Source organism: Anomaloglossus baeobatrachus, chromosome 7 (genome assembly GCF_048569485.1).
Source record: "Anomaloglossus baeobatrachus isolate aAnoBae1 chromosome 7, aAnoBae1.hap1, whole genome shotgun sequence".
In the NCBI taxonomy this organism is placed as follows: Eukaryota; Metazoa; Chordata; class Amphibia; order Anura; family Aromobatidae; genus Anomaloglossus; species Anomaloglossus baeobatrachus.
The window spans coordinates 61,098,436-61,123,775 of NC_134359.1; the positions used below are offsets into that span (position 1 = coordinate 61,098,436).

At 45.9% G+C, this 25,340-nt stretch overlaps 1 protein-coding gene across 1 annotated transcript in view; it reads right to left on the reverse strand.

Moving 5' to 3' along the window:
- The window catches only part of LOC142245878 (dynein axonemal heavy chain 11-like), a 519,159-nt gene that overhangs the window by 482,765 nt on the left and 11,054 nt on the right, over positions 1–25,340 (reverse strand). The window contains exons 5-7 of the mRNA XM_075318873.1: positions 21,874–22,128; positions 19,675–19,844; positions 12,882–13,101 (exon numbers count right to left, since the gene is read on the reverse strand). Coding sequence (XP_075174988.1) covers positions 12,882–13,101; positions 19,675–19,844; positions 21,874–22,128 — 645 coding nt within the window. The remainder of the gene's footprint in view (positions 1–12,881; positions 13,102–19,674; positions 19,845–21,873; positions 22,129–25,340) is intronic.

A 25,340-nucleotide genomic window follows, 5' to 3' on the forward strand; every position in this document is an offset into this window, starting at 1 on the left:
TTTCATCTCACCACAACAGACCCTTACATGTGGGATAAAGGCATTTTTGACTGATAAATGACTATTTTAATAATCTTCAGGTTTGCCATATTTAAATATAAAAAATGAACTTTAAGTACAGAACATTGCTCCAGTGCTGCTTTTTTTGCTTCAAAAAGAGTCACAGTAGTTGCAGTGGTGACGTGGCAGGGGTGGCTCAAAAAATTGATTAATTTTTTATATATATATATATATATATATATATATATATATATATATATATATATATATATATGTAAGCCAACGTCCAGCTCCAGCAATGAAGCTCACGGGTCTCTTCCCACCTGGTAGTCAAGATCCTGCAAGGACTTGGATAGGAGTCAATCCATTAGTATGAAGATGAAGAGAAAACGAGGAAAACCAGCAAGGACTCAGCAAACCAGGATAGCAGTAAAACTTTCTTTTCTTTATTAATCTTCAAAGTATAAAAATATAAAGACCCACAAGGATCAGGAACCAAAGTGGATGGCAGAGAAATAGCGCAAATGGGACTACGCGTTTCGGCGGTCTTGTCCGCCTTCTTCACGGTTTGGACAGACAGAGAAAAAAAGACAGACAGAGACGGACAGTCAAAAAGACACAGACAGACACAGACAGATAGGGATAGAGACAGGCAGACAGTGAAAGAGACAGACAGAGAGACAGACAGGAAACAAAAAGACAGGGAAAGATACAGAGACAGGGAAAGAAACAGGGAAAGAGACAAAAACATAAAAAGAGACAAAAACATGAAAAGAGACAAGGAAAGAGACAGGGAAAGAGACAGAGACAAGCAAAGAGACAGGGAAAGAGACAGATGGGGAAAGAGACAGATGGGGAAAGAGATAGACCTGGAATGAGACAGACCTGGAACGAGACAGACGAGGAACAAAACAGACGGGGAAAGAGAGAGATGGGGAAAGAGACAGACTTGGAACGAGACAGACCTGGAACGAGACAGACAGGGAAAGAGACTGACAGACAGAGATAGAGAGAGACAGACAGAGAGATAGACACAGACAGACAGACATGGATAGAGACAGAGACACACATGGATAGAGACAGACACACAAACAGAGACAGACAGGGAAAGAGGCAGAGAGACAGGGACAGACATAAACAGACAGAGACAGACAGACAGACAGACAGACAGAGGCTGGGGAGAGACAGAAAGACAGTTACTATCCCAGGTAACACCTGGGCACTACAGCTAGTATATATATATATATATATATATATATATATATATATATATATACTTTTTCTTTTTATCTATCATATAATTGTTATTTTTCGTTATTATATGTATTTATTATTTTTCTTTTCTGTTTTTATTTGCTATTATATGCTCTATATTTATTTTGTTCTTTTTATATATATATATATACATATATATATACATAGATATAGATATACACACACTTTTTATACATTTATTTTTTTTGCCATTATATGCTTTCTATTTTTTTCTTACTACGACTGCAATTTTTGGCCTGTACCTTTTGTGATTTGCATTTGGCATTGGACTGAAGGTGAATACAAATGAGACAGTACAATTGTGCAGGGGGAGAGGCAGGGAATCACCATCCTGAAAATTCAGCTTTTTGAAAGAATATTACCATAGTGGAACATGTTTTCACGGGAGGCATTTAATCGCTATGACAGAGATCTGAATTCAAAAGCAAGTAATCAGTTTCAAAGGTCAGTCACTAAGTTAGCCGCACAGCATAGGTCTGTATATTTGCAAAGAAATTAGACATCAAAAACCTTTCTCCCTTTCTATAAAAAAAAAAAATAAAAAAGCTTTACACAAGGCTTAACTCAGTAGTAAAATTGAGCCCATACAATTTAAAGCAATTTAAAATAATTAGTAAAATAACCCAGGCTCCTAACGAGGTATTCTTCTCCTCTCCGGGGCTAGCTCGTGTTTGTGCCCATGGGTTGAGATATTTAGGTGAGGGAATTTTAATGCCTGTATTACATGTGGATTTTCCGCTTAGCTGCTTTCCATATCATTTGAAATTTGTCCATCATGTTTCACGATGAAAAAAAAAAAGAAAAAAGTGACATTTTAAAAGTGTTGAATGTATTTGTCACCAACTTAAAATACCAGCGAAACATGGGAGACGAGCATGAGATGGAAGAAAAGGGTGTTTTGAATAAATACACTTTGGATCACACTGAGAATATGAATGATTTCGGGGTTTTGTGTAGTAACTGCATCTCGAAGGATTTAATTTTTATGTCTAGGCAGGATTGACACTGAGAAAATGACTATTTTTGTGTACGGTGCATCACTACATGCAATTAACAAATGTGTATAATTTCTATGAACAATTAAAGAGCTGTTCCAGGAGTCATCGCTTACATTGCATTGTTGCTTTCTGATCATAATAACACATTAATCCAGTAAAAAATATATATAGTCATCTCATAATTTAAATTCACCTTTTCTGTGTCTTCCTAAAAATGCAGGAATTCCATTATTAATTTTTAAAAAATTGTTTAAAAGAACTGAGAGTCCTCAGTGGTTGATACCTTTTAATGGCTAACTGAAAAGATGGTAATAATAGCAAGCTTTCCAGACTACTCAGGTCTCTTCATCAGGCATGGTACCTGAGTAGTCTCGAAAGCTTGCTATTATTACCATCTTTTCAGTTAGCCATTAAAAGGTATCAACCACTGAGGACTTCAGTTCTTTTAAACAATTTTTTATCTCTACTGGCTAACACGGTACAAAGATATATTTTACCATTATTAATTTTTAGCATTCAGAATTGCTGTAATGTGGAACTGCTCAAAGATTTCACAGGGCCCCCATTCTCCTAGGGGTCCCAGCATTTTTATTCTGATGTTAAGACTGCTTAACTATCTTTGTGTCATCACTTCATATGACCAAAGGTCTCTAAATTGCATGAGTCTAAGGGGTACTTTGCACGTTGCGACATCGCTACTGCGATATCGTCGGGGTCAAATCGAAAGTGCCGCACATTCGGCGCTGGTAACGACGTCGCAACATGTAAAGCCTAGATGCGCCGATAAACGATCGCAAAAGCGTCGAAAATCGGTGATCTGTGTAGCGTCGGTCATTTTCATAATATCGCACCAATAGGAGATACAATGTTGTTCCTCGTTCCTGCGGCAGCACACATCGCTGTGTGTGAAGCCGCAGGAGCGAGGAACATCTCCTTACCTGCCTCCACCGGCTATGCGGAAGGAAGGAGGTGGGCGGGATGTTTGGCCGTCTGCCGTATGATGTCGCTGTGATGCCGCACGACCCGCTCCCTTAGGAAGGAGGCGGGTTGCCAGCCAGAGCGACGTCGCAGGGCAGGTAAGTGCGTGTGAAGCTGCCGTAGCGATAATGTTCGCTACGGTAGGTATCACAAGATATCGCATGAGCAACGGTGTGGGTACTATCGCGCTCGGCATCGCTAGCCGATGCTAGCGATGTCGCAATGTGCAAAGTACCCCTAAAACCTAAGAGGAGACAGGTGGTTATATATGTGCAGTGTGTGTGGATGTGTGTGTGTGTGTATGCGTGTAGATAGACAGACAGATAGATTTATAAATAGATAGATACACACATGTGTTACATACAGGATTTGGAGAGTTATGTTGATGTTCTAGAATGCAATATGACTATATCAGTTAGGCTAGGTTCACATTTCCGTTGTTTTCCATCAGTCACATGTGGTGCTTGACGCTTGTGACTGATGCATTGTACAACGGATGACAAGAATAAGAATTCATTGTCGGACTCCGCTGTAAAACGTGAGAGAGAGAACGATCAGCTGATCGTTCACAATAGCCGGCCGCCGGGTGATCAGCTGATCGCTCACAGCAGCCGGCTGCCGGGTGATCAGCTGATCGTTCGGCCGCCAAGAGAGAGCATGCGCAGCGAAATCAAAAGGATTCCACTACTCAAAAAACACTATATGCTGCGTTCCTGCCGCCCGATGGTCAGTCGTTCCACAACTGATCAGTTGGGCGGAGGATGCAACGCAGCGTCATCAGTCACAATCTGCCGCTCATACAAGTAAATGGGAACAACGGAATCCTCCAAACGGATTCCGCTGTTTACCAGAGCCGTGGATTGTGACTGATACAAATTGACGGAAATGTGAACCTAGCCTTAGATGGATTCACAACAGGATTAATGATCGTGCATAACGAGTAATACTAAATGGCTACACATCAACCTGGAGGAAATTTAAAAGTGGGGTGCCTTAAGGCTCTGTCCTAAGCTTACTACTGTTTAATATATTTATAAATGATCTGGACAATGGAATTATTGGGGCACTCATGGAATTTGGAGATGATACTAAGATATAGGAGGAGTAGCCAACACTAGAGAGGAAAGAGAGTGGATTCAAAAGGATCTAGACACTCAAACAATGGGCCGAGGAGAACAGAATGGTGTTTAACAGAGTCAAATGCAAAGTCCTACATCTGGGTAACAGAAATGTAAAAAGCAGATATAGTATGGGAGGGATAGAATTAGGTGATAGCACAGGGTAAAAGGACTTGGGCATAATAGTAGAACCCAAATTCAACATGAGCCAACAGTGCGCAGCTGCAGCTAAAAAGGCCAACAAAATTCTGGGATGTATCAAGACAAGCATTGAATCTAGATCGAGAGAGGTAATTATTTCCCTCTACTCTGTCCTGGTCAGACTCCACCTGGAAGATGGTGTACAGTTCTGGGAGCCCCAATTCAAAAAAGACCGATATATTGGAGCAAGTCCATAGAAGAGCAACCAAGATGATAGAAGGCCTGCAAACCATGTCATATGAAGAACGGCTAAAAGAACTAGGGATGTTTGGTTTGCAAAAGAGAAAGCTGAGAGGAGACTTGATAGCAGTCTACAAATATCTGAAAGGAGGTCACAGTGCAGAGGGAACTACCCTATTCTCATTAGCACAAGAAAGTACAAGAAGCAATGGGATGAAACTTAAAGGAAGGAGATTCAGATTAGACATTAGGAAAAACTTTTAATGAGGGCAGTCAGAGAGTGGAACAGGCGACCATGGGAGGTGGTGAGCTCTCCATCAATGGAAATCTTCAAATGGAAGCTCGATTAAAATATAGCTGGGATGATTTAGGAAAATCTGCACTCACAGGGTGTTGGACCCAATGGCCCTTGAGGTCCCTTCCAACTCTACCATTCTATGACTCTTTATTTTAATAAATATTTAAGGTTTTGCTGAAGAATAAATGTGGATTGTTGTTCATGGAAAAAAAATAAGAAATCTTGCTTGAAAATAAGCCCTAACCCATCTTTTGGATCAACATATAATATAAAACCCTTTGTAATTTTCTGCTGGAGGTTTTAACTGCTGGATCCGCAGCAATCATCTGGTTGTCAATTACCTACTTTTTATTGAGAGCACATGACTACTCGCTTACACCATTTATGTGTGTGTGTATATATCTATATATATAATTGCCTTATTCTGTCTGTCTGTCTGTCTTGCTCCAAAATTGTGTCCTTACGGTGACACAAAGCTGATTGGCCGCTGGGCTCGCCATGGCCCCGCCCCCCTGCACGGATTGGCTGCTCGCCCAGGCTCCGCCCGCACACGGATTGGCCGGCCGCTCGCCCAGGCTCCGCCCCCCACACGGATTGGCCTCTCGCCCCGGCACCCTGCAGCATTGGCAACTCGGCCACGCCCCGCCCCCCTCACGCAATGCACGCTCACTCTGGCCCCGCCCCCCGCACGCATTCTCCGAACCGACACGGAGCCACGACTCCCAGGTGAGTACTGTACCCCCGGGAGCCCACATCAGCGTATGCCACCAACCCAGGCGACACATACCCTCGCATTGCTGGGGTTGCCGCCGTATGCTGGTGTGGGCTCCCGTGCGAGCGGGGGACGGGATACGCTGGTAACCATGGTAGCATAGTTACCAGCGCATCAAGGTCCTGTAGCGGCAGAACATACACACGCACACACATAACAACACACACACACACACACATCAGATCACACTCACTCTCACACACACATCACATCGCATCCACACACTCACAACATCCTGGGATATCGCTTGCTTCTCGGCGGCGATACTGTGGAGTGACCTTCCAGGACCTGTCGGAGGATCACATGGCCAGAAGCATGTGGTATCTCCGGATGTTGTGAGTGTGAGCGCGTATGTGCGATATCTTCAGTTCGTGTGTGAGTGTATGCGATCGGATGTGTGTGAGTGTGTGTGTGTGAGTGTATGCGATCGGATCTGTGAGTGTCGGCAGAGGAGCACGGCGTGCTGGGGGAGGCTGGGAGGAGAGAGGCTGATCCTGGGGAAGGCTGGGAGGGGGAGACTGATGCTGGGGGAGGCTGGGAGGAGAGAGGCTGATGCTGGGGTAGGCTGATGCTGGGTTAGGCTGATGCTGGGGGAGGCTGGGAGGGTGTAGGCTGATGCTGGGGTAGGCTGATGCTGGGGGAGGCTGGGAGGGTGTAGGCTGATTCTGGGGGGAGGCTGAGAGGAGAGAGGCTGATGCTGGGGGAGGCTGGGAGGAGAGAGGCTGATGCTGGGGGAGGCTGGGAGGGGGAGGCTGATGCTGGGGGAGGCTGGGAGGAGGGAGGCTGGGAGTAGAGAGGCTGATCCTGGGGAAGGCTGGGAGGGGGAGGCTGATGCTGGGGGAGGCTGGGAGGAGAGAGGCTGATGCTGGGGGAGGCTGAGGCTGGGAGGAGAGAGGCTGATGCTGGGGACAGAGAGGCTGATGCTGGGGACAGAGAGGCTGATGCTGGGAGGAGAGAGGCTGATGCTGGGAGGAGAGAGGCTGATGCTGGGGACAGAGAGGCTGATGCTGGTGCAGCATGGGGGATGGAGCACGATAGGGGGTGCGCAGCATGGGGGATGGAGCACGATGGGGAGTGCGCAGCATGGGGGATGGAGCACGTTTGGGAGTGCGCAGCATGGCGGATGGAGCACGTTTGGGAGTGCGTAGCATGGCGGATGGAGCATGTTTGGGAGTGCGCAGCATGGCGGATGGACCACGTTTGGGAGTGCGCAGCATGGCGGATGGAGCACGTTTGGGAGTGCGCAGCATGGCGGATGGAGCACGTTTGGGAGTGCGCAGCATGGCGGATGGAGCACGTTTTGGAGTGCGCAGCATGACGGATGGATCACGTTTGGAAGTGGGCAGCATGGCGGATGGAGCACATTTGGGAGTGCGCAGCATGGCGGATGGAGCACGTTTGGGAGTGCGCAGCATGGCGGATGGAGCACGTTTGGGAGTGCGCAGCATGGCGGATGGAGCACGTTTGGGAGTGCGCAGCATGGCGGATGGAGCACGTTTGGGAGTGCGCAGCATGGCGGATGGAGCACGATGGGGGGTGCGCAGCATGGCGGATGGAGCACGATGGGGGGTGCGCAGCATGGCGGATGGAGCACGATGGGGGGTGCGCAGCATGGGGGATGGAGCACGATGGGAGGTGCACACCTCCCCCCAAAACACACACACACACACAACACACCACACACACACACTGGGAACCACAAACACCGCCCTAGACAGACACCCACACACACAGACAACGCTGCACACACACAACACCCAACACACAAACACCGCGGCACACACAAATATACGCACATACCACGCAACACACACACATTGCACAAAACATACCTCCCCCCAAAACACACCACACCCACACAAACCGTGCAACACACACACACACAACGCTACAGACACACAGCGCTCCACAAACAACGCAACACACATACAACACCGCTCTCACCCCCTGCCACACACAGACAACACCCAGAACATGTACAGCGCCCTACACAAACACTTGGTAACTACAGACAACAACATCTATATATATATAACAAAAATCATACATTAACTACACAATACGTAAATTCTAGAATACCCGATGCGTAGAATCGGGCCACCTTCTAGTATATATATATATATATATATATAAAATTGCCTTATTCTGTCTGTCTGTCTTGCTCCAAAATTGTGTCCTTACAATGACAACCGTCGGATTGGCCGCTGGGCTCGGCCTGGCCCCACCCCCCCCCCCGGATTGGCCGCTCGGCTCGGCCTGGCCCCGCCCCCCGCATGGATTAACCGTTTGGCCAGGCCCGCCCCCCGCACGCGATGCCCGCTAGGCCACGCCCCCGCACACGATGCTCACTAGGCCATGCCCCCCGCACGCGATGCCCGCTAGGCCACGCCCCCGCACGTGATGCCCGCAAGGTCACGTCCCCCGCACGCGATGCTCGCTAGGCCACGCCCCCTGCACGCGATGCCCGCTAGGCCACACGCCCCCGCACGCGATGCCCGCTAGGCCACGCCCCCGCACACGATGCTCACTAGGCCATGCCCCCTGCACGCGATGCCCGCTAGGCCACACCCCCGCACGTGATGCCCGCAAGGCCACGTCCCCCGCACGCGATGCCCGCTAGGCCACGCCCCCTGTACGCGATGCCCGCTAGGCCACGCGCCCCCGCACGCGATGCCCGCTAGGCCACGTCACTCGCACGCGATGCCTGCTAGGCCACGCCCCCGCACGCGATGCCCGCTAGACCACGTCCCCCGCACGCGATGCCAGCTAGGCCACGCCCCCGCACGCGATGCCCGCTAGGCCACGCCCCGCACGCGATGCCCGCTAGGCCACGTCCCCCGCACGCGATTTTTGGTAGGCCACGCCCCCCACACGCGATGCACGCTAGGCCACGCCCCCCACACGATGCCCGCTAGGCCACGCCCCTGCACACGATGCCTGCTAGGCCACGCCCCTGCACGTGATGCCCGCTAGGCCACGCCCCCCACACACGATGCCCGCTAGGCCATGCCCCCCGCACACGATGCCCATTCGGCCACACCCCCTCACACGATGCCCATTTGGCCACACCCACCGCACACGATGCCCATTCGGCCACGCCCCCCGCACACGTTGGGCACCTGTACACCACCCCCCAGGACTACTCCTCCCATTATACTCCTCTTTCCCCAGGACTACTCCTCCCATTATACTCCTCCTATTATACTCCTCTCTGAGGGGTTCGCAGCATGGGGGATGGAGCACGATGGGGAGTGCAGCATTGGGGATGGAGCAAGATGGGGAGTGCAGCATGGGGGATGGAGCACGATGGGGGGTGCAGCATGGGGGGTGAACCACGATGGGGGGTGCGCAGCATGGGGGATGGAGCACGATGGGGGGTGCACACCTCCCCCCAAAACACACACACACCGCCACACACGCACCGCACAACACACCACACACACACTGGGAACCACAAACACTGCCCTACACAGACACCCACACACACACAGACAACGCCGCACACACACAACACCCAACACACAAACACCGAGGCACACACAAATATACGCACATACCGCACAACACACACATTGCACAAAACATACCTCCCCCCAAAACACACACACGCACCCCACACCCACACAAACCGCGCAACACACACAGCACCACACACACAACGTTACAGACACACAGCGCTCCACAAACAACGCAACACACACAACGCAACACACACAACGCAACACACATACAACACTGCTCTGACCCCCCCCACACCCCCGCACACCCAGACAACACCCAGAACATGTACAGCGCCCTACACAAACACTTGGCAACTACACACAACAACATATATGTATATATATATATATATATAAAAAACAAAAAATTCATACATTAACTACACAATACGTAGATTCTAGAATACCCGATGCGTAGAATCGGGCCACCTTCTAGTATATAGATATATATATATATATATATACTAGCTGTACTACCCGGCTTCGCCCGGGTTAATAACTGCTGTTAACAAAATAGAATGTATTAACAAAAATGTATTCTGCACACAAAAACCACAAAACTTATAGATAGAAATGTAATTATTAAATTGTTGCCTATATTAACCAATCAGAGCTCAGATTAATTAACTGTAGCAAAATAGAAGCTAAACTGTGATTGGTTGCTATTGGCAGTGTGGCGCCCCTGAGGCTTCCGTCGCCACAGGTCATTGCACCCCATCAGCGGTGTGATGCCCCATTCTGGGTGAGGAAGGGAGTGAACACCGGTCCCCTGGTAAATCCACACTACACCCATTGCTAGGAACACACTGGGACCAGGGAAAGTGGCAGACAACCCATCCATGCTGCATGCTGGGAGGAGACATAAGACCCATCCCTGCTCCCATAGGGTGGTAGCTTAGCAACCGGGGGGTGGGGAGAGCCAGCCGAGGGTAGAGCAGAGAGGAAGGTCAGAGTTTCAGTTTACCTCAGAGAGTGAGAGAGTGAGGAGCCACCATGTAGCTGTGAAAGAGAAAGGAGCTCTGTGAGCTCAGAGCGTCCGCAACAGAGAAAGAAAGCAACAGAGAAGGAGAGAAACAGAGAGTAGAAGAAGAGCTCTAGTCAGGCAGGAGCTAAAGAAAGAAGAAAGTGATGCTTCCTGGTGAAGACCCTGGGACTCAGAGGGTCCAGGTGACACCAAGCAGGGAACGAAGGGATTCCAGGGCCACAGAGAGCTTCAGAGCTGGTGGCCAGTGAAGTCAGCTGAGAAAGGACACAATTAGAGGGGTGCACTGGCATCAACCCCCAGATCTACCCGGGATCGGCGGAGGTCCCTGACGGTGGTCCCAGCAGTCCAAAGGCTCCTGCAGGCCTTGACAAGAACTGTGAGTAAAGACCTTGAAACTGCACCCCTGGTGTTGCCTCATTTATTTCTCTGCATAGACACTAATAAGCACCAACAGTGTCCCCGGGGCACCGCTCCACCTGTGGGGAGCAGTACCACCATTGCTGCCATAACATCATCCCGGTGGCCTCACACAGCAGCGGCGGCTTAATAGCCGCATACCACAGGTGGCGTCACGAACACAACTTTATTCATCAAGCCACATATTCAACTGACACCCACCAGGGCCACGGAGCCGGGCCCAGCCACCACTGACTACCACCGGACTAGTCCGGCCCGGCACCGGGTGTCCCATAGCCCTGGGGTGGGCGAGTCAGCAGCCTGATAAATCTCCAGGCAACAGAAAGCCCTCCCCCCTGACAGTATATATTAGCTCACACATACACAAAATAGACAGGTCATGTGACTTGACAGCTGCCGTATTTCCTATGTGGTATATTTGTTGTTCTTGGCTGCTTATTAATCAGATTTTATTTTTGAAGGATAATACCAGACTTGTGTGTGATTTAGGGCGATTATGTGGTGAGGTTGGTGTATGTGTGGTGAGATGTGTGCTGAGGGTGGTATATGTGTTCAAGTACGTGGTAGTGTGTGGCACATTTTGTGTGTGTGTTCATATCCCAGAGTGTGGTGAGTATCCCATGTCGGGGCCTCACCTTAGCAACTGTACGGTATATACTCTTTGGCGCCATCGCTCTAATTCTTTAAGTGCCCCTTGTTCACATCTGGCAGCTGTCAATTTGCCCCCAACACTTTTCGTTTCACTTTTTCCCCATTATGAAGATAGGGGCAAAATTGATTGGTAAATTGGAACGCGCGGGGTTAAAATTTCGCCTCACAACATAGCACCCGGCGCTGCCCGGGATAGTAACTGTTTCTCTGTTTCTCTCCCATTCTCTGTCTGTCTCCCCCTCTGTATATATCTCTCTGTCTCTCTCTATCTCTTTGTCTGTCTGTCTCTTTCCCTGTCTATCTCTTTCTCCATCTGTCTCAATCTCTTTCCCTGTCTGTCGCTTTCCCTGTTTGTCACTTTCCCTGTTTGTCACTTTCCCTGTCTGTCACTTTCCCTGTCTGTCACTTTCCCTCTCTTTCCCTGTCTGTCTCTTTCCCTCTCTTTCCCTCTCTTTCCCTGTCTGTGTCTTTCCCTGTCAGTCTGTCTCTTTGTCTGTGTCTGTCTCTTTGTGTCTGTCTCTTACCCTGTCTATGTCTGTTTCTTACTCTGTCTGTGTCTGCCTCTTTCCCTGTCTGTGTCTGTCTCTTTCCCTGGCTGCATTGTGACACTCCAACATTCCAGATAAGGGCGTGGCTGCGCATTCTTCTGAAGTTCTGGCTGCACTGTGGCTCCCAGCTCCATTCGCTTTAATGGAGGCAGGTTTTTTGGCGAATAACTGTAAAGCGCAGGATTAAAATTTCCCCTTGAAACATAGCCTATGACGCTCTTGGGGTCCATACGTGTGAGTGTGCAAACTTTTGTGGCTGTAGCTGCGACGGTGCGGAAGCCAATCCCGGACATACACATACACACACACACACACACACACACACACACATACACACACACACATACACACACACACATTCAGCTTTATATATTAGATATACACTCTCTCTCTCCCTCTCTCTCTCTCTCTCTGGATGGGAGAAAAGGCAGAATATCTCTCTTTCTCTCAAAATAAAAGTATCGGAGCGGATGTTGTTTTATTCCTCGGATACCGAATGGCGCGAATAGCCTATTATCCAGCGAATACCGAATAGTGGCGAATACATTCTCTCATCCCTAATTGTTACCCTTTTGCTCGTCAGTGTATATACAGCAATGCCACAGTACAGCTGTATATAGAAGAAATATATACTGTAGTCAAATGACACATAATCTGCACCAAAAAAAAAACAAAGCAAAAAAACAGAACAATAACGCACACAAAAAGCAGTAAAACCTGCTTTTAATATATGTGGCTTCTTTAATGCAAAGAGAGGAGGTTTTGCTAGCAGAAAAAAAGCAAAATGTGAACATAACCTTAGAGTGGATACATGAAAACCCATTTATGCTAATAATCCTCAATGACTGCATAAACTCCGAAATATTTTAAAATGTAAATGAAAGAACTACTGTTAATAAATAAAGGGCAAATAAAGCACTGGAAGTATGTCACCCAATGTATAACTAACTGATCACTTACTTCTAGCTGTGTATAGATATGGTCGGGCAGTTGTTGTCCATAGGTTCTCAGTAGCTCAGCTGTAGATTTCAGATATCTGAAATGCTCCTGAGTGGAAGGTCTGTCCCGAATTGCCATCAGATGACCCATAGTTTCCACAAGCACATCATAGTCCTCACCCTTTACTTTCTTGGAGAAGCCTTTCTCGGTATTTTGAATAAATTCATCAAGTTCATGAACACTGTGAACGAAATATAGAAATAAGAACTCACAGCATTTTTTACTTTGGCATAGAAAAATATAATTTGATTTTAAACTGGGTAATCCTCCAATCATTGGCCGCCACCACCAATCTTTAGCCTTAAGGGTGCTTTACACGCTGCGACATCACTAGCGATAGCTAGCGATGTCGTGCGCAATAGCACCCGCCCCCGTCGTTGGTGCGACATTTGGTGATCGCTGCCGTACCGAACATTATCGTACGGCAGCGTCACACGCACATACCTTGTCAGCGACGTCGCTGTGAGGAGTTGCGTTCAGCGTCACAGCCACATCACTGCGGTGTCACTAAGTGAACGCCCAATAGCAGAGCAGGGGCGGAGATGAGCAGCCGGAACATGCCGCCCACCTCCTTCCTTCCTCATTGCCGGTGGACGGAGGTAAGGAGATGTTCGTCGTTCCTGTGGCATCATACATAGCGATTTGTGACACCGCAGGAGCAACGAACAACCAGCGGCAGGAACCACCAACGATATTTGGAAAAGGAGTGACGTGTCAACGATTTTAGACGGTTTTGCGATCGTTGCACGTCGCTCCTTGGTGTTACAAGCTGCGATGTCACTAACGACGTGACCTCAACAATATATCGTTAGCGATGTCGCAGTGTGTAATGCACCCTAAAGGCCCCTTCACACGCTACGATATATCTAATGATATATTGTCGGGGTCACGGAATTTGTGACACATATCCGGCATCGTTAGAGGTGTCGTAGCGTGTGACAGCTCCGAACGACTGTTAACGAGCAAAAATACTCACCTTACCGTTGCTCGTTGACACGTCGTTCATTTTCATAATGTCGTTCCTCCTTCTGTGCACCGGTTGTTTGTCATTCCCGAGGCAGCACACATCGCTACATGTGACACCCCGGGAACGACGAACACAACTTACCTGCGTCCCACCGGCAATGAGGAAGGAAGGAGGTGGGCGGGATGTTCCGGCCGCTCATCTCCGCCCCTCTGCTTCTATTGGCCGGCCGCTGTGTGACGTCGCTGTGACGCCGAAGGTCCCTCCCCCTTCAGGAAGAGGATGTTCGTCGCCCACAGTGAAGTCGTTAGGGAGGTAAGTACGTGTGATGGGGTCAATGACATTGTGCACCCTGAGCAATGAATTGCCCATGACGCCCAACCAGCGAGGGCGGGTGCGATCGCACAATATATCAGAGCGTGTGACGGGGCCTTTAACAGAGCTGAGGCTAAAGATTGGCTGCAGTGGTTAGGTGTCACGGCCCTGACTTGCGGTGTGGCTCCTGCGCCAGGACCTTCTGTTAGGTTCTCCTGCATGCAGTCACATGTTATTCTCTGCACTGTGACGGGCCATTCCCTGCACCGAGTTGTTCGCCGGCTGTGGGAGGAGCTTACTCACACGTTCCGCTTCCAAGTGGTTGCTCTCCCTTATCTGGGGGAGTTCATGCCCAGAGTGGCGCCAGTTGTATTTTCTGGCTAAGTTGCAGTAAGTGCCTGTCTCCTGGTTATAGTGATTGCTCTTGGTACTGTACCCCAGACTGACCCATGATTTTCCTCTTTCTATTCCCCTCTGACTTATCCATTCCTGTCTGGCTCCTGCTCTCGGCTTTCTCCCCTGACTACTCTTCTGCCTGCCCCTTGTGTATTTACTCTCCTGGTACCCAACCTCTGACTTGTCTGACGACCTCTCTCTTGTCTGCTTCCTGTGTCTCTATGTGTCCTCTCGGTTCTGACCCCGCCCTGCCTGACTTCCCTCAGCCTCTAGTTATCCCTGATGCCACCTAGTGTACTGCCTGATTACTGCATTTCTCACTCTTCTGTGAGAGGAACATTATATCAGGTGGGTAGATGGCGGTGTCATCATTGCAGTATAGTTTACCAAGACTGATGGGGACCACAGTAAGCAGCAGTCAATTTATCAGAAAATTATTAGTTCTTTTGTTATTTTATTATTTTTCTTGCATCAATGCCAATTTTCTTCTAATCTTAGGATAAACATTTCCTCGTTCAAGTGATGTTGGTTCACAATATTATTTGTTTCTTTCTGAACATGACCACAACAGCAATGAATGCTGAATACATTCATGTCACCAAATCTCTCAAATGGATGGTGAGGTCACTTCACATAACGTTAGTATGGTCAGCACGTCACCAAGAAGCAATAGTTGGTACTGGTGTTTGATAGTACAGAGACAAAGAAGTATTCTTTCTTCTTCACTAAAAAGTGTTAAAGGGACTCATCACCAGCTTTTCGCAATCTAATCCGAGAGCAACATATTGTAGAGACAGAGATCCAATGTAACACTCACCACAAGGGGGTGCAGGTATACTGGAATGGTGTAGGGTTCCTAGGTGTAGTGAGGCGCTTTCCCGCTAAGGGTCACTAGTACCAAGTAGTCGATCAAGCCAAGAGTCAGAAGCCGGTACAGAGGTGCAAGAGAAGCTGAGGTCCCGTGCAAGCCGATGGTCGGTAAGTCAGAAAGTAGCATCAGGAACAGAAGGGAAGCAGAGCCGTAGTCAGAGAACAAGCTGGGGTCAGAATCCGAGAGGACACAAAGGTACAGAGGAGAGAGCGGGGCCGGGGTCAAAAAACAGTTCGAGGGTCAGGGAGACAGGAAGTACAGACAATACAGGAGGGACAGAGGTCATGGAATGGGACGCAAGGTAATGGGATAAGATCAGGATAACTCCCAAAAACCAAAAGCGTACACTGCAAAGCAAGAACTATTATTATTGGTGAGACAGCTCCAAGATAAGGCTGTTATGATTTAGTGACTGAGGAGTATCAGAAAAAAGACAATAACTTGGAAACCCAAAAAATAACCAGAGTGGCTGGAATCTTAATGGACTGCAGACCTAATACTGACACACAACTAGAAGTAGCCGTGGGGTGTGCCTACGATGACCTGGTCGCCTCGACAAAGTCGGAGAACTAAATATTCTTACAGAGAGAAATATTAGAAAAGCTAATCTGCCTCGGAGTAGTCCCCAAAGATATAGATAGCCCCCCACATGTAAAGACTACGGTGATATAAGAAAACACAATACGTAGCTAGAGAACAGATTCAGCAAAGATGAGGCCCAAACTATCTACATAGGAAAGGATAGGAAAGAGCACTGACTGCAGCCGTAAAAACCCTAGTAAATACCAGCATGCCTGATATGGAAAGCTACTGAGACTACACAGGCTCTCCCCCACTATATCAGTACTCTGGTGTTACTGGGATCCAAGAAAAACACCGATATAGAGGAGGGATTGAATTTTATACCAAGCATGACAAAACACAATGCACAGCAGAACATCGAGCAAGGTACACAGATATTCCCAGTAGGGAATGATCCAACTCCACCAAGAACTCCACACAGGCAAAATAACAAGAAAGTGAAAACCATAAGCAGAGGTACAAAAAACAACTTATCTGAGAGTAGTTCTGGTAGACACAGAGAAAAGGTCTGGTTTCAGAATGTCCTTAGCACACAGGAGATACATTGAGCACCGGCCAAAAACAAGAGAACACTACTCAGCTATATAGGCCCAATCCGAATGGCCTGATTGCCAATCCTCGTCAGATGGCTGGTTCCCATTCAGCAAGTAAACTGCACTACCAGCACTGACCACAAGAGGGAGCCCCAAACTGTAATCTATTTTATATGTATTCACAGCAAAGGCAGAACGATCACCCAAAACGAGTCACGACCAAATAGGCACCGAGCCTAAACCTGGCGAATACAGACAACAAGTAAAAACTTAGGACACAATGGCTGTGCATAGAGCAGAGTCAAAAGTGAATCATGACACCCTGATTCCAGTGATGTGTCACTTACTTGGCTGCTTGCTGTAGTTTTAGTAAAATAACTGTTTTATCAGGAGCATATTCACGAGCTGTGTATATTCTCACCCACACCTCTGATTGGCTGCTTTCTGTGTACACTGTGCATAGGCAGAGAGCTGCCAATCAGTGGTTGGGGCGGGGTTATGCAGAGCTCAACAGCTCAACAGGAGGTTGATCTGCAAACTTTACAATAGAAATCAATGAAAAGGCAAGAGAAATGCAACAAAGATACTTGTGTTTCCTTTTAAGCATTTTGAAAGTATTTTTTAAATGTTTTCTCCTAATAAACCACTAGAATTTTATTAATTGTTGAATGGATATCAAAAAAGTGAGGAAAATCATCCACAAAAACACTTATTAAAAATTAAAAAATCATTGATAGAAACAGCTTCAACAAAACACTAAAGGAAAACAGTTTCAGAACAAAAAAAATCCCTAGAAAATTCCACATAGGAGACTCTCATGAAGCAGTTTCTGCTTAAAAAACTCCGTGTGCACATACCCTTCAAGTATGCACCCATGATCTTTGTGCCATTTTTGTAGACTTCACATTAACTTCTATTGTAAAGTATGGAGCGGCTTCATAGCAGAAGACGCCTGAAGAGGTTACAGCTCACTTTTTTAAAATACTTGCCAGCTTTGAAAACCTGAAGCTAATAAAATGCTCAAAAGACTAAATATATAAACAACAAGTTACTTTTTTATAAATTACATGAATATGAAGAGTTTTTCAAGTATTTTTTGAGCGCTATTTTAGAGGTTTTCTTGAGCAGTCCCACTCCAAAAGACTTGCCAATAAACTCTGTGTACCCTAAGGGGCACTTTGCACACTGCGACATCGCAGGCCGATGCTGCGATGCCGAGTGCGATAGTCCCCGCCCCCGTCGCAGCAGCGATATGTGGTGATTGCTGGCGTAGCGAAAATTATCGCTACGCCAGCTTCACACACACACTCACCTGCCGTGCGACGTCCCTGTGGCCGGCGACCCGCCTCCTTGTTAAGGGGGCGGGTCGTGCGGCGTCACTGTGACGTCACACGGCAGGCGGCCAATCGGAGCGGAGGGGCGGAGATGAGCAGGATGTAAACATCCTGCCCACCTCCTTCCTTCCGCATAACCTATGGAAGCCGCAGTGACGCCGGTAGGAGATGTTCCTCGCTCCTGCGGCTTCACACACAGCGATGTGTGCTGCCGCTGGAGCGAGGAACAACATCGGACTGTCTCGTCAGCGTAATTATGAATTACGCCGACGCTGCACCGATGATACGATTACGACGCTTTTGTGCTCGTTAATCGTATCATCGAGACTTTACACACTGCGATGTCGCATGCGATGCCGGAAGTGCGTCATTTTCAATTTGACCCCACCGACATCGCACCTGCGATGTCGCAGTGTGCAAAGCCCGCCTAAGAGTCTTTCGAAATCTCTGCTGCATGATGCTTCCATTGTTACTTCATTCATTAATTAAAGGGGTCTGCCTCTCCTAAAAATAAAGTATTATGCATTTTGATGCACGGACCCCATGTCAATAAAGTTTCTCCATTGACTGCAATAGAGAAACTGCCGTCCTTAATGTACCTACCTATAGAAGGGAATGTGACCACTGCCAATTATCAGGATAGCTTCCCATGAAATATGTTTTGTCTTGGAGGAGGCTGAGGAAAGTGTGGTCATGTGCCTCTCCATCAGTGGGCACATTAGGAATGGCAGTACGATTGTGATGCATTGAAGTAATGGGCCGACCCTAGGCCAAGTGGGGGCTTGCTTTCTTTCAACATGACACTTATTTGCTGCTTTTGGCATTACCACTGCTGCTAGTCGTCGACAATGCCGGATAGTAAAACACGCAACACTAGAGTTCACTTAGCCAACCAGTCTTCTTTATTTTTATTCTTCCCACCATTATGACAGACATGGCCTTCCTTTCAGACTCTGTGTGGTACTACTCCTCGTTCTGTCCCCCGCTATATCAGACCTTGTCCACAACACTCCGGGGTCTGTGCCTCCTTCCCCTAATACCGCACACCTTCGTCCATTTCTGGGCTCCAGCAGCTTCTCTAGCCGGACGATTCTCTAAGCTCACTGGGGTGAGCCGTAGCCTCCAGGGTACTACTCCTTGTTCTGTCTTCTGCTATCTCTGACCTCGTTCTCAATACTCCGGGGTCTTTTCCTCCTCCCCCCTAATAACGCACACCTTCGTCCATTTCTGGGCTCTGGCAGCTTCTCTAGCCGAACGATTCTCTAAGCCCGCCATGGTGAGCCATAGGCTCCGGACCTCCAGAGGTTACCTCGGGGTTCCCTGACTGACGCTAGTACAGAGGCCATGTCCTCTCACTTTAAACACACTTCTTTACTGACTTTCCACTGAGCATCCTCATCTAGCCCTGCCACCTCTCACTCCTCCCTTCCACTAAACCCTTAACCCTATCTTATCTAGAGTCTTCTTCTAAAACGTGCTTTACCGCTAACCTAACCCGACACTAGGTGGCAGAATTTGGCAACCTAGTCTACTACATACGAAACTTGTTCTTCTCTAAGAACCACTTAAATACTAACACATGCATTCACATTATTTAACAGTATTCACATTAGACATAGCATATTTAAATCATGGGCACTGCCCACCTAATACAGCATGAAGAAAGCTTTGTTTGTTAGGGATCAAAGGGCCCTGAACTTGGTTTAGATAAGTCCAAAGACCAAAATAGCAAAAAAAGAAATAGAAACACGGAGGTTACCTGCATGTAACGTGATTTAATAAATGGTCTTTAAACATCCAACTCCATCTCTTAACGGCATTCATCAGAGAGATCTTAAAAGGCCTCATATCTACGAGGAGCCACCCATTAAATGTCCGTTCATCTTCAAACTCCCCAACTTCATCATAAAGTGACTCATAAATATTGATCTGATGAAACATAACAAATCAATATTCAATAATACATAAAACATAAGCAATCAGGGGAGAAACAAAGGAAATACAGACTTTCTCCACTATGAGATGTATTTGCTCCCCTTTTGCCACTACAGGGCCCCAATATCCTTCCTACTATCAATGATGCTTCCATGAGCCCACAAAAAAAAGAGAGTGGTCCCCGCTATTAGTAGAAGTAGGATCCATTGAAGATTTGCTAAGTTAAGTACAAAAGAGTTCTGTCTTAATGTGTGACGAAAAACAAACGGCTTGCACCACATCTGTTATATGTAAACTACCGTATATTGCAAAATTCTAAGTTTTATGCACACAGCAGATCCACATGCCGCCATACTCTATTCCATCTGTATGGTACTATTGTCTTGGATTAACAATATGGCATCCAAACTACCATGCATAATTTTTTCTGATGGATTTTCATGGATCCAAAAAACATTATGTGCCTACATGTGAAATTACAGGTAAGTCCTCATGCATCACTATCAAGGACCTTTTACAACCGCTACTACAGTATAATTTTTAAATGCTATTATGCTACTTTACTAGTATTATGTAGAAGGATTCCTAACTTTTTCCACCAATGCATGATGATGACCACACGTCTTGCATAGAATGAATTAATGATTAGGGATGATCGAATACCTTAAATATTCGGCTTCGCGAATATTTTCCGAATAAGTCGGCGCGATTCGACTATTCGCGAATATTTGATGTGCAATGTAAGTCTATGGTAAACCCGAATAACAACTATTCTGAACTATTCGGGCTTCCAGTAGACTTACATTGCGCATCGAATATTCGCATAGCGGCGAGTTATTCGTCCAATATTCGCGAAGCCGAATATTTGAGGTATTCGATCATCTCTATTAATGATGCTTGCTAACAAAAGAGATGTTACCTCTCGGATCCTAAACCACAGAAGCACAGAGGCACTTTGTAATCCCACTATATATAGAAAATGATGGTGTCATTAAAGAGGACCAACCACTAGGATTTTCATATATAAATTAAAGCCAGTGCTATACTGGTGCTATCATGCTGATTCTATACATGCCTGTAATTGTGACATCGGATGTATACTTTCTGAAATACAGGTAAGTAAAGTTTGTGAAATGCACTATTTGATGAGAGGTGCAACAGAATATCTAATAGGTGGGTCGGGTTTTGCTAGTTATTTATTCCTGCCCCTGTCTGCTGCCTGTCCTTCCTTCCCTGTCTCTGTTATTACAGGGGGAGGAAGGAGGGAGGAAGGACAGGGAGAGGAAGGACAGGCAGGCAGACAGGGGCGGGAATAACTAGCAAAACCCGACTCACCTATTAGATATTCTGTAGCTGCTATCAATCAAGTAACAGTGAATTTCACAAACTTTAGTTGCCTATATTTCAGAAGGTATACATCCGATCTCAAAACTAAAGGTATGTATAGAATCAGCATGATAGCGCCAGTATAGCACTGGCTTTAGTATATATATATATGAAAATTCTGGTGGTTGGTCCTCTTTAACTGTTTGTAGGCAAAAAAAACAAATCAGTAAAAAAAAACTGGAAAAATGTTGACCCAATGGAGATCAGACAGTTTTCAGGGTTAAAATTAAATGGCTTTTTAAGAAATGAATGTTAAAATGACCCGGCATCTGAGGACGTCCATGTTGCAGCGTCGTTTTTCCTTTAAATGAGCAACCGCCATCTCTACATAACCCTATAAATCTCCACTTTATGGAGACAATGAGCAGTAGCAAACAATTCTCCTGGAACAAAGGTTAAAACTGTCTTCTCCAACATCCATCTTACTATTTCTCACTCTGTTCTTCTTCATTTAATACCAATTACTCAGAAGAACAGGGGTTATATACATTTTGGTATATGATGGTTTTCCAGTTAAAACAGAGAGATGATGTTCAGCTTCAGGGCGGCGGTTACCCGTGTATATCAGCGAGAAGCCATAATATTTTCCACTGGATGACAATTCAAATTGAGTCATTTTGTTTCTGCAGCGCTTTACCTGTTTCTTGAAGTGCTCTAACTGCGGAGAACATTCCTGCAGTTCATAATCTGCATACAATTCCATCTCCTCGGTGCTAAGAAAGCGGCCGTACTGGAGGAACTGCTTCATGAATTCAGTTTTATCATCCGTCCACAAATAGCTGTACTTTTTAAAGTGTCTCTGATACTCTTTTACATTAACAATGGTCGAGTGCACCCTTCTCATAATTTCTCCATGCATTTCTTTCAACTCCTCCATCTCATCAACGTCGAGCTACATGCAAGACATAAAAATGAGCTGTATGTGAAAGACTGTGATTATTTTTTCCCCAATAAAGAGAGAAATGTAGAAATGTCTCTACAAAGAACAGGAAAAAAAAAAAGTACTATTCAATTTTGAGAGTGGCGGAGTATTCAGTCGTGATGGATACTGACCACATTTTAGGTTGAAATGGTCTACTCTGAATTAATTAGCATTTTATACTTTACACACTGGTGGCGGTGGTGCTGTATACCATAAAATGACACACTAGATGCTACTAAAATATATGCAGAGAGATTCCTTGTATTTGTAGAAAACCTATCATTGTGTTTGCAGCTAAATTTTTGTGCAATTTTTGACTTTTAATTGTTTTAAATGCCTAAGCCAAATTTATCAATGATTTAAGCATTTATTAACAAGTTTTGTTACTTACATTAAAATATAAAAATGACAACAAAAGGGGACTAAACCTTTTGGGTGTAAAGTACGACATATTGATGAATGCATTTTTATATAAACCTATTCATCATTGGGTTTGCAGCTAAATTTTTGTGCAATTTTTTACTTTTAATTATTTAAAATGCCTAAGCCAAATTTATCAATGATTTATGAATTTACCATATTACACAAGTTTTGTTACTTACACTAAAATATAAAAATGACAACAAAAGGGGACTAAACCTTTTGAGTGTAAAGTACGACATATTTATGAATGCATATTTATATAAACCTATTCATCATTGCGTTTGCAGCTACATTTTTTTGTGGAATTTTTGACTTTTAATTATTTTAAATGCCAAAGCCAAATTTATCAACAATTTAAGCATTTATTACACAAGTTTTGTTACTTACACTAAAATATAAAAATGACAACAATAGGGGAATAAACCTTTTGGGTGTAAAGTATGATATATTTATGAATGCATTTTTATATAAATCTATTCATCATTGAGTTTGCAGCCATATTTTTGTGCAATGTTTTACTTTTAATCCTTTTAAATATCTAAGCCAAATTTCTCAATGATTTAAGCATTTATTACACAATTTTTGTTACTTACACTAAAATATAAAAATGACAACAAAAGGGGACTAAAGCTTTTGGGTGTAAAGTATGACATATTTACCAATGCATTTCTACATAAAAGTCTCAAACAAGTCACCTACTCTAGAGATGCCAAATGTGTGTCAAAAAAAGGTGTTGAATAAATACATTTATATAGAAATCATTTGTTACATTACATATATAAAATAGTTGCACCTTGAGCTAAATTTGACCTGTAACATTTGACACATAAGTCACCCGTTCTTTTCTAATGCTGAAAAGTGTTCCAAACAACCTGCATAAAAAAATCATAATTTCAGCTAAAAAAACGTTTGCATTGACTTGTGACATTTGACACATTCGTATCAGGCTTTGCAGTCCAATCTCTGTACATTTTGCAGAATGTCAATCTATCCATGATATTTCCTTGAAGAGAAGTGGTTTCCTTCCTGCCCTTTTTGACATCACGCAAGCCTCCAAAAGATCTAGCCTCACAGTGTGCAGGTGCACTGATACCTGCCTGCTGCCATTCCTGAGCAAGCTTTGCACTAGTGTTCAATCAATTCCACAGAAAAATCTTCCTAACCAGTTGATGCTGGCACTTGCTGGAATTTCTTGGGTGGCCTGAAGTCTTCTTCACAGCAACTGAACCTGTCTCTCGATGCTCTAATAAATGATTGATTTAGGGACAATCTGCTTTACACCTTACGATATTACATACGATATCATATGCGATGTGATCCGCCCCCATCGTATGTGCGGCACTTTCAATTTGTTGACCGTGTCGCACAAACGATTATTTCCCATCACACGTACTTACCTTCCATGCGACCTCGATGTGGGTGGCGAACATCCACTTCCTGGAGTGGGAGGGATGTTCGGCGTCACCGCAACGTCACGCGCCAGCCGGACAATAGAAGTGGAGGGGCGGAGATGAGCGGGAAGTAAACATCCCACCCACCTCCCTCCTTCCGCATTGCCGGCGGGAGCCGCAGGACGCAGGTAAGCTGCAGTTCATCATTCCCGGGGTGTCACACACTGCGATGTGTGCTGCCTCGGGAACATTGAACAACCTGACGTTCAATTTTTAGTAATTGAACGATGTGCGTGCGATCAACGTTTTAACGTTCAATCGCAATGGCACGGAGGTATCACACGCTACAATGTAACTAACGATGCCGGATGTGCGTCAGTTACGACGTGACCCCGCCGACACATTGTTAGATAAATTGTAGCGTGTAAAGCCCGCTTCACAAGCAGCAGTCAATTTGCCTTTAAAGCAATTCTAATGCAAAGTAGTGATGACTGCATATATTTCCTTGGAGGTAATCATGGTTAACAGAGGAAAATAATGATTTCAAGTAACAGTCCTCTTTTAAAGCAACCCGTCTGCTTTTATAATTCAGTGAGCATGACAGAGTGATATCAGCTGCCTTAATCTCTTTGACACTTTCACCCTTTCACCTGAGCTAAGGAGATCACTGAAGTTATGTAAGCAGGTCATTTTATGACACACGTATTTGTGCACAAACTTCGTTGACTGTCATGGCAGAGTCGGGCTCTGTTCACATTGAAGATTCGAAACCTCAGCCCAATTGATTCTCTGTTGTATGGGATCAATGCAGGCAGACTCGGGCGTCGACCTGCTGTGTGATGATTCACAGGCAGGCTAGTGGGAGTTAATCAGTGCTAGTGTGCTTGTTAAGTTCCTTTCAGCACATGTGGTGGGGAAGCCAATCAAATCTGCTCCACTCCTATTTATGCTGGATGAAATCTACCCATGCCAGCTATAGTTTATTTTGTGTTGGTCTGTGAGCTTTGGTGTCCCAGACTTTCTGATAAAAGTGTTGCTTTTTGTTTGGAGCAGTTGTGGAGTTTACACCTGTTGTCTTGTTATTTCCTTCCTACTCTTGTTTTCCTCCTAATCTTTTATTTTCTTATACCTCTATGTGTGCATGCTGAATGACAGAGATTTGTATTCCCCTGTCTATTTCTGTGGGTTTCATCTTATTCCTGTCTCCCTGGGGTAGGGGGTAGGAGTATCAAATCAGAACTGGTCAGTAGCAGGACCAGGAAGGAGACTCAGGCATCTCCACCATCAAAAGTATCCCTGAGATTAGGGATAGTTTAGGGCCTCCTAGCTGGAGGGTCAGCATAGGAGCCCTGGTTTCCAGCTATCCCA